We start from the raw sequence: 11144 nt of genomic DNA, 5'->3' as shown, positions 1-11144 counted from the left end.
GCACTGAGAAATCAGTTTTCTCTTGCAACAATCAGCTCAGAAGAAGACAATAGCACAAGAGATCTCCTCTTTTCCTCAGGAACTTCCTTCCTTATGCAGGGAAAGGCTGCACCCATGGAAAGGCAGAGCACAAAAAAACCTCATAGATAGCCTTATTTCTCTGAGGGCCTTTTACTGGCCTGTTCTCCCCTGCACAGCAGAAATCTGTCCCAAGGTGGTGCTGGAGGAGCAGAAGGAGCTTGGAATGCTTGCTTAATAATGCGGGGGATAGATTTCAGTTTCTTGCATCTAAAGACAAAAATCTAAACCCTGTTTCTGTGATTGCTCTCCTGACAAATAGACATCCAACCCTTACCTAGAAGAAGTGCTTACTTAGCACTGCTTCTCCTGAGATCACATCCCAAGGGATTTCTGTAGCATAAGAAAACATACTGTGAAGAGGGCACTGCTTGTCTTGTTTTGAATTCTCTTGCTTGACAGTTTATAGTAACATCCCTTGTTACTCACTTCCTCTCTACTGAGTTTAAACAGTTCAAATCACTCAGTCTTTCTCCCAGAAAATCCTTTTCACATCTTTGCTAGGCTCTGATCCTTAAAAAGTTCAATAATTGCAGCACAAAGGCTGGTCCCTTGTTAAACTGACTGCAGAGGAATTTTACTGGATTCTCTTTTATTCTGGCAATGTATTGAAATTTAACTCACCTAAGCTATTGCCTGTGGTTCTGGGGAATTAGTTGATGTGAGGAGTTACTTGCTGCTCTGAACCTCCTCCCCTCTTCCTTTGTGGGATTCTCTAGGTGAAGCTGGAGGAGAAATCACATTATTTCACAATGAGACACCAATGAAACAGACAATAATATCATCCCTTGGGGGTGAGCACACTTTTTTTGTCTTTGTTTTTGTTTTTAATACACATGAAAATATGCATTTGACATAGTTTCTGGGGATGAGGTGGGATTTTATCTTATGAAATACTTTTTGCCTGGAGGTCAGCAGATGTGGCTGCTTCAGTGCAATGTGGTCATCTCTCTGGATGAATGTACATATGTAAATGCATAGTACAATCTATAGATACTTCTTTGTGAAGTATATCACTGCAAGTACATGGGCTATAGGAGCTTCCCAGGATAGAAGACCACATGTATGAACAACCCTGTACACTGGAAAAGGTGCCTGGGCTCCTATTCTCCAACCAACCCCAACTTAATGCACATGCTAGTAGAGATCTCAAGTTATTTCCTTTACAGTTCCCCCAGCTGACATTATGCTTCCTCCTGTTGTCTTTCTAAACTGGTCTATGTACATTATTTTAAAAAAACCTTTCACCTTTAATCCTGATAAGGTCACTGATACAGCCAGAACTCATCAGAGGAAAAAAAAGGCTTTATTGCTTAAGTTAATGGAAATCAGACTATAAATCTTTCAATATTTATTCTTTTGATTACTGCCATAGAGTTGTTACATACTAATGTGACTGTCATGCCCAGGGCTACAGAAGAGACAAACAGAAAATGTTTTTAGATGTCAAGAGGAAGAGAGACTTTTGGAAATTAATTTTTTTTTCCAGGCTGATGGTTTTGCAGTGATGGTGGGTTCCCTCCTCCTGCCTTAGTGACACAGCATCATCCTGACCTGAAGACCTTCGCCTTCACTTCCAAGTATGGTACTTTAAAAATTAATAAGACTAGAAATGCAAATACTTCCCTGGATAATGCTTGCTGAAGCCAGAAATCATAATCTTCCTGCTGTAGGTAGCATACTGCTTAGTCAGCAAACATACTAAGAAACAAAATATATTTATATTTTAAACCAGTAAAGTACTTTCAGTCGTTTGGCACAAATGAAATGTCAGCAGTTTAAGACAGATGACAAAGATGTTCCTGTTCACTTTCTAGAAAGGACACAGAGGTTTCATGTTTTATGAACCAGAACTTCAGCATAAACACAAAACAGGGGACTCACAAGTATCCAGGCTCACTGGACATGGCACAACCCACTAACGCTTTGAACACTTCCCTCCCCTGTCACTGTGAACGAGGAACAATTATTTAAATAAATCAATACATACATAAATAAAGGAAGAAGATGCTAACAATCCGAACTTTCCTTGTACTGGGGAAAAGACCCATCTTGGAGGAGTTCTTCTGAGAGAAACCAGAACAGCCTGCTTGTCCTTGGGAAGAATCAGTCACCAACACGTTTTTCCCCTTTTTTTTTTTTTTTTTTTTTTTTTAAGTGTACAAACCCAAATTCAGGAAACAGCCATGGCTCGAAGAAGGAGCTGGTTTAATGCTAGGTTTTGTTCTTTCCAGAACCTCTCAAGTCCAAGGTGCCAGCTCCCCTGCTTGGCAAAGTGATCTTGGCTTTCCAAAGCTTTGGCCTTTGGCACAGCTGTAAGCACCAGGTGACAGAAGAACACAAGTTTTCAGCATCTGCTCTTCAGCCACTCTCCCCATTTTGGGTCAAGGCAGGTAAAACCAGTCCAATAAAGATTTAAACTTGGGCAACAACTCTAGGAAGATTTCAGCACAATCAGGAGGGAAGAAGGCAGCTTTGCTGCTGCCTTAACATTGCCCCTGCCCTGAGGCAGGGTGGCAGCCAGACATGGCCCTCACCAAATGCCACGTGGCACTTCTCCAAGAAATGCCACGTGGCAGAGAAAGCAAAACTCAGGTTATGTCCAAGTCCTGTTTATACTCACATCCTAGGAGTTTGAAAAATTACTTGAACGAGAATCAAAGTTGTGCTTGATCTTCTCATTTATTTGCTTTTGTGAACAACTGCAGAAATTATTTGGCTCAGAATTTGTTCCAGTACTGCCCCCAGCACTGGTTTGCCTGGGGAAAACCATGCTTCCTAAGGGGAGCAACAGAGTCTGGGCAGCTTTTCCCTGCTGTGACAAACAAGAGGGTGACCCTGTGGCTCTTTGCCTCTAGCCAGCCTTCACATCCTCCTGCCAGCAACAGAGGAAACAATCAATGGTGTCCTTGAAGAATTTTTCCAAGGATTCTATCTTCAGTGATTCTCTCCTTTCATTTAACAAAAAAACTCAACCAAGCAAAAAAAACCCACAACAAAACAAAACAAAAAAAGGACACTAGAGGTAGAAAAAAATTTGATGAAACAATTAGTTGAAATGCTGTGGTGCCTCTCCAGTACCTGGGACACAATAGAGTGATTTAACTGCATTCTTCCCTACTCAAATGATGCACTTGCAAATGTGCTGTGAATGCTGTATCAGTGGCTTTACTTCACAAAGACAGCTACTCTTGGGTGAGGAATTAAAAATATTCTCCAGATATATGTATTTGGAAACACCAACATACTGATATCCCGAAAATACAACCAGCTGGATTAAGTCCTTTTAAATACACACCTTGTTCTCATGCCCACTGGCAGCATACAGCAGTCACTGGGTGAAATCCTTTGAGCCAGGCTATGTGGGAAGTTGGAACAGCTGAGAGAAGCTTGGAAGAGATCATCAGAGATTATAAATCAAACCTGCACTCCTAAACTGTTAGCCTTTCAAAATGGATACAACCAATCTTTTCCATCCCTTCTCTTTGTGCTCTTGCTCACCTCCATGGCCATCAATACCACCTCTCTCTCCCTCTCCCCATGAAGCTCTTTACCACACTTGACATGGCCCAGATTTAATAACCCAGGAAGGTTAGAACAGGACCCCCTTGCTTTCTAAGCTCCTGCTGCAATAGAGGAGCCAGGTGTGGCTCGGCCCAAAATCCTTCTCTCAGACCTGGTCTTTTCCCAGAGAGAGTAAATGTCTGATGGTCCGAATAAAAGCTCGACCGCCCAATACCCCTTGATCAGATTAAGGTGCAGCGACACACAAGGTCTGTTTGTAACAAATTACACATTTATTACACCAGTAGGAGTCAATATTGAACAACTTAAACAAAACCACCTGCATAGAAGAAAAAGGTGAGAGGAAGGGGGTGGAGGGGAGGGGGAGAAAGAGAGAGATAAAGAGAGATAAAGAGGACTGGAAAGTCACTGGTCCTGGATCCAGCATCGTTGGTCTAGCCAACGGGGAAGGTCGGTGTTGATAGTCAGTGTTGATGAAACTCCCCAAGCCCACCATTGCAGCCCCCTATTTTATAGGCCTAGAATCTTGATTTCACAACAAGTATGTGTGACTGAGCCATACATGTGTGAGCAGCTGGAGTGGACCTGCCCCCTCCGCCCCTCGATCATGTCCTTATCTCAGTCATTGTCGTTATCTCATCTATTCGAGCCCGAGGAGAATGCAGGCCATTCCTGCAGTCTCCATCCTCCCAGGCAGGCCTTTTGGGATGCATATGAGCAGGGGCTACAATGGGGTTTCGATACCATTTCCCAAAGCAGGTCTGGAGGGCTGGTCCCTCACACACACTAGTGCCCCACTCACATCCTTCCTGGTATTTTGCCTGGGAGAACTGGGCTGGGGAGGGGACAGGATTTTGTAAAGGCAACAGTAAAGTGCAATTATGCCTATTAAGGGATGAAGAAAAGATGAAATTATCATTTTAGCTCCTTCCCCACCCAAGACTTATTTTGCACCCAATCATGAACGTGTCATACATAGCAGTCACACATATTCCACCACAGACCAACAGCAAGGAACTCTGAGATGACTAGGTCCTCCCTGATAGCAAAGGAAAGGGCCCAAGAGCAGCCCTGTGCACAGCAGGAGGGAAGCCCTGCCTGCAGCAGGCTGGGGCCCTGCCAAGGCAGAGCCGCTGGCCAGGGACTGCCAGCCCTCACCAGAGTAGCACAGTGAGGGGGCACCCATCCCCACGTCATTTTGCACATCTGTGAGATGCCTGCTGTGCTCATGGGTGTTTAAAGAGATGGCTAATTAGTGTTACAGACACTCACACCAGCCTAAGTTTTGAAGCACGTGCCCCATTACACGCTTGTTTCAAATATCCATGCCATGGCTCATGTGCTGAGGCTTCCATGTTTCAACATTTTATATGAAAAAGCTGCCAGAGGATTTATTTCTGACTTGAGAAACTGGAACTTGCCACACTTAACCAAACCCCTGGGGACAGCCCCTGTCAGAGCCTCAGGAGACACACAAGCCCTACGGCTTTGCCCTAATCCTAAACAAAGCATAGCTCGAACTTCGATGCTTCCAAAACATTATTAGTATTTGCTGTTATAATCCAGAGACCCATTTGGCTTATGATGATTTTAAATCTTGGTAACTTCTTGGCCTCAAACACTTTGAATTCCAGTTTCATTGACAGCCCCCACAGTCCTTGGTGCAAGGGAAATCAAAAAGCTCCCACTCAACTTACTCTGCATCATACTTGGTCTGGAGTGCAACGCGCATCACATAATGACGCTGTGAACATCATGAACTGAAAAGTGAATGTTTACAAAAATGGAAATGAGAATATTTAACTGCCCTCCATAAGGGTAACAGAGAGAAGCCAGGAAGTGAGTATTAGAGTAAGAAAAAAACCTTCTATATACTAAAAAATGTCAGCAAAAATGGGAATGGGGCGAGTGCCTTCCACCACTCACGCCTTTTCAATCCCACACATCTCCTTTTGGACTGCAAGCTCTCCTGTCTTCCCACCTAATTCACACAGCCTCTCACAGAACAAAGATAAAGATACTAAGAAAACAAATGTTGCTGCATTACAGTCACATTGTGAGCACTTGAAAGACAATCAGCATGGCAAATGTTGAAATTAGTCCACAACCACAACCTTTTGTTCAGTAAAAGTTAATTGCCATAATTTATACTTAGTTCAGTAATTATGAACAGCTGCATGTTCATAGAATCATAGAATGGTTAAGGTTGGAAGGGACTTTAAAGATCATCAGGTTCCAACCTCCCTGCTATGAGCAGGGACACCTCACACTAGACCAGGCTGCACAAGCCTTATCCAACTTGGCCTTGTACACCCCCAGGGAGGGACCATCAACAACTTCCCTGGGCAACCTATTCCAGGGCCTTACTACCCTCATGGTGAAGAATTTCTTCCTGATGACTCACCTAAATCTCTCCTCTTTCAGTTTAAAACCATTACCCCTTTTCCTATCACTATCCTCTCTGGTGAAAAGCCCCTCCCCAGCTTTCCTGTAGCCCCTTCAGGTACTGGAAGCCACTGTGAGGTCTCAGAGCCTTCTTTTCTCCAGGCTGAACAGCCCCAACTCTGTCAGCCTGTCTTCATAGCAGAGGTTCTTCATACCTTCATAGCAAATGTTCTTCAGACTCCCATGACTGCACATAATTATAGAAATTACTAAAAAAGCAGATTTCTTTTCTGAAAATTACATGAGTTTTTCACAGATTCTCACTATGAGGTATATTTTTCCATGTAATTTGCCTGCTGCTGACATCTGATTTCCTTTATGTCTGAAGGCTACTACTCCACCTGTAGACTGCTCAAAACTGGATCTCAAACTAAGGAGATGCAGAGCACGTGCTGGCACGATTTGAGAAGTTAGAAAATCCTGCCTGGCCTGGACAGCACTGCCAGCAGTCCTTGAACACACAGAGCAGAGGAGTCCCCAGACTGCATTTCTCAGGTGGGCTGTACGAGAGCTCACAGGGATGGCCAGAACACCCAGACTGCCACTTCACACCCTCCTAAGCTGGAAAGGGAGGGTGGGTTCTTGCTACATGTGATTAACTCAGAAGCTCTGTGTAGAACAGAGCATCGTGTTTTCCTGCACAGCAACCCACAGGCAACTCCTTGACATCAACCCCATTCTAGTCCAGCTGCTGACAGTTCTTACAGACAAAAAAACCCTGGAAGTATTTACCCTGAACCCCTAATTATTACAAAATTGCTTGTCTTTATATTTTTCAGAACTAAGGCCTTTTATTGCATTTTATGTCACCATTCAATTGAGAAATAAATTGCATACATTGAGCCATGATGCATTCTTGACTGCAGTTATCTCAGCAGTTTACAACATTAGATCTAAACACTTGAAAAACATTATTGCTGATGGTGGAATAGCTCCATCTTCTGGAATAAAAGTTATTTTCTTGACAACCATCATCACGTTTCCAACATGGATCTATGTGTCAAAATTTCTATTTCAAAACCTAACTTGAATATTTTTACTGATATGGAAGGTGAATCTTGGGAAGAAAATGGGAGAAATTAGGATAATAATGTTATTTCTGATAAAAAGTTCAAGGACCATTCATTCTTTTCTAATGACTTTGAAAATGCAGGTCTGTTGTACAGCATGCCACATTATAACCTGATCTTATTATTTAAGAAATATCTGTAATCTGACTTTCAAAACAAGAATTTAAACTCTAAGAAAAAACACAACACACATGTATAATTTTAGTCATGATTTAGAGTACTTCAAAAGCTTCACATTATAAGTTCATAGTGTTATAAAAGTGTGCTAGTGGTTAAAACACTGTCCTAGCCAGGGAGTGATTACAGCTCCTGCTGAAGTACTTGAAGTCAGAACTATATCAAAGGGGCTACAAGTGATCCTTACTGCTATTTATTAAAAAACCCTGAAATCTCTGTTTAAATTTAGTATTTCAAGTTAAGTACATAATGCATTTTAGGCAGGAAATTAGTAATGCCAATTTCCATCCACACAATTTAACTTATGGTCAAGTCAGGTGTTCAACTGGAGAAGCCAAAACAAAACTGTGATTACAACTTCCAACCTACCACTTTTATGTACCATGTGCCCATTCTGAGGCTGTTGCTTGAAAAAAACAAGCACTGATGCACTAAGTTCCTATGTACTTACTCACAAAAGGAAAAGAGTGTTGAAGCTGTTGGTGATCTACTGACTGGTGCTGCATAGTAGGTCTTGATTTTACAGAAAGGGTAGAGCCATCACAAAACCATGAAAAATTGAGCATGTAGCTCTCCATCTGCTTTTGAAATAGTGGCAGATCTGAAGTTAATACATACTCACAGACACACAAGAATAGCAGAAATTTAAATAAATTTCCTTAACAAAACAAAGCAACTGAAGCTTTATTTCTCTATATAGAAAGAGGCATCCCTAAGTGCATTCTTTTCAGCTTAGGAAAATGAAAAAAGCCATGCAGCCTTTGCAAGAAATAAATTCTAAGATGTAATGTATAAACATAGGAAGTTTCCCCTTTAGCAGATGATTCCTCTCAACAGATGCTTAATGTCACTTAGGAAGGCCAAACTTACAACTACTTTATAGTAGAATATTCTACTACATTTTTTTCAGTACAATAGCAGAACCAATGTATACATCACATTGCTCACATCAGTTAAATAAGAGCAAGTAAAAAAACTTAAGCAGCTGAATGTGCATCTGGAAATCAGACTCCTTACACAAAGTAAGCATGAAAGGACAGAGAACAAATTAAAGGACTTTTCTTCCAAAAAATCATCTTTCAACTTTCTGCAACTTCACATCTCATATGGCTTTTGAATGGAGGGATTTAGTTGAAAGAATTTTCCCACCCATAATCAAGTATTGACTGTATTTAAATACAGCAACCCAAGGGCAAACAAATGTTAAAAGTTTAGCATACCATATCACTTTACGTAATGCAGCATCAAAATCCCTTTTGCTAAGGCTAGAAAGGACACATTTACAGGAATATGAGGTACTGGCATTTGTGGTCAGAAAAGTAAAAGAGGAAAAGAATTAATAGCATTGTCATCAGACATGTCTTTTTCTTTTTCAGGTTTTTGGTTACGTCTTTGTTTTTTACAAAATACATGTCTTGATGACCACCTGCTTTAAGCTTAAATTCATTTCTTTATTTCTTTATTTTTTTATTTGTAGGGGCAATTGAGAGAGAGTCACAAATAAGGAAAAGACACTAAGGTTTTAATAAGGGCAACAAAAAAAAAATGTTTTCACCAGAATTGATTCACATTACAGTACACCAATATTGACAGCATTCTCTTTTGTCTGTTTTTGGTACATAAGATGGAATCTCTCTACATAAACCTTATAAGGCTTCAGTAACTAAAAAGTAAAAAACCTATTAGTTTACAATTTATTTAAAAAGTCTGAAAGACACAGCAAGTTCTAAACTTTAGTAGTGCTACCCATACACAACCATCTGGTTTAAGAACCCATTAGAAGAGCCTCCACTCAAGGGAGCTTCCAACAGCCGAGTTGTGCAATATGGATGTCTCTTACTACGAAGGGAAAAAAAAAAAAAACAGACACATGGCACATTCTCATTCATATTTTGCAATGTAAAAAGTTACAAACATACCTAATCAAATAAATAATAATAAAAGAATCTGAAATGTGTTTGTTATGTATCCTAGAACCACTACTCAGAATAATGGAAACTTTCACTCACAGATTATTTACATGGCAATACCCAGGTGAGGGTACACACTGCTACAAAACTCATAAAACGAAGGGTAAACTTGAAATGTTTTCCATAGTAAAGGTCTAGCAGCATGACTATATCTAATGCTGTTCGCTTTCTTGACAGTTTTTGGAAATTTGTTTTAATCTATGTCTTCATCCAGTTCATAATTGTCTTTATCATAAATATCTTTTACTAAAAGAACCCGTACGAGCATATTTTCCAAAGTGTTGCGGTCCAGTGAAGTAGCAGTGTACCAGATGGGGCTCTCCGCAGAGACAGAGCACTCTGGCTGCAGATAGAACATGTCTGTCCTCTGATTCAGATTCTGTGGGCTGCAAGGGGGGAAAACAGAGGGGGTTAGAAAAACAGCCTCACAGGACAAAACAACACATGAGCACACCTGACATCCTCTGTCAACTAAACTCCAACCATACTTAGGTGAGTTGCGAAAAGATGATGAATGTGGAAGAACGTGGTCTTGTTCACAAGACAAACATCGATGGAGTCGTGATGGGTCTGGCGCAGGCCAAGCCAGCCCCACAACCCCAGAGCAGCCGAAAGCAGACACCTGGGACTGAGCAAGCATATGTGAGACCACAGACTCTTTCAGCTTTCAGAAATGAGCAGCTCCAGGACTTGCTAAACCAGAAAGGGCTTTCTATTTAGGAGCCTCTGATTGACAGATTTGCAAAGACATCAGTAATTTCTTGCACCACAGCCTGATGCAGCTATCTCTAGATACAGAGCCTGGGGTTCCCTTGAAAGTCAAGGATGGTAGTTAAGAGAAATGAACAGAAATACAAGGTAAAACTCCTCCTCCAATTTTACTTAAACAGTTGGTCACTTCAGTCTTTAAATCCTGTAGCTTCTGACTCTGGAGTTCATATACATGCTTGATCCAGGTCAGACATATCCTCCAAGCCACTAGAGAAGATCTCTCAAGGAAATTCTAGCATTTTGTCCATTTAGGCAAGTCTCAGAAAATAGTTTTCAATTCTGCATGTCCATGTGCTCACTCACGTTCCCCTCTTAAGTACTGCAGAGCTGAACTGTATTTCATGTTGTTTGGTAAAAAAAGCATTTTTACCAGCTCATCTTCCCAAACTAGCTGATAACATTTCAGGTGTTGCTTTTCACGTGCAGGGATGAATGTGGGCTTGTTCTATTCTCACATAAACAAGATTAAGAGATAGATAAGAAGTTTAAAATATTATAGTAATTTAAATATTTTAACTCCCTTTTTGACTTCCTTTTTTAGAGGAATAAGCAACTATATCATGCTCATAGCTGTGAATAAGAGGATCCTCAAATTTCAGGTGCAACTGTCCACCAACTGCCAAGTACATTTCAAATAGCTGGCATTACCTTAAATTTTACAACTGCTTTTTAAATATTTTATTAAAATTATCTCATCAAAGAAGCAAGGTATGTTCCTTTAAGTGGAACGAGGAGAAGGAGTCTGATGCTCTAGCCAGCAATGCTGACCAGGATCTGTAAGACAGCAGGACTTGAAACCACACTATAAATGATGCTCCAAATGGGTTTAAGTGTATTCTTTTCCCTGAAGTTGAGAAGTTTCTAAAGAAAAATAAATTATTTGTTCTCTCCCCACTGCTGGCTGAATAACTGGGTTTTTTGGTAGCAGGGGAAGGGCCCCAGGGGTGGCTCCTGTAAGAAGCTGAGAAGCTCCCCCTGCTCCAAACCCAGCCAAGGAGCCATTTTAGAGACAGTAGACGTGCTTCAGCAATTAACATATGGAAGAACTGATACAACACCTGAGCAGAAGCACTTAGGGGAGAAGAGCTGTGCTGGAGGAGAAGAGTTG

General features: G+C 41.2%; 1 protein-coding gene across 8 annotated transcripts in view; it reads right to left on the bottom strand.

The window, feature by feature from the left end:
• Window positions 1–8586: 8586 nt before the first annotated feature.
• The window catches only part of ZMYM2 (zinc finger MYM-type containing 2), a 94328-nt gene continuing 91770 nt past the window's right edge, over window positions 8587–11144 (bottom strand). For all 8 annotated transcript variants that reach the window (XM_051609251.1, XM_051609243.1, XM_051609234.1 and 5 more), the window contains one exon: window positions 8587–9651. In XM_051609251.1, the coding sequence (XP_051465211.1) occupies window positions 9459–9651 (193 nt within the window). In that variant the 3' untranslated portion in view covers window positions 8587–9458. The remainder of the gene's footprint in view (window positions 9652–11144) is intronic.

This window comes from Apus apus, chromosome 1 (assembly GCF_020740795.1).
Source record: "Apus apus isolate bApuApu2 chromosome 1, bApuApu2.pri.cur, whole genome shotgun sequence".
NCBI classification, from domain to species: Eukaryota; Metazoa; Chordata; class Aves; order Apodiformes; family Apodidae; genus Apus; species Apus apus.
This window is presented reverse-complemented; position numbering and strand designations above follow the sequence as displayed.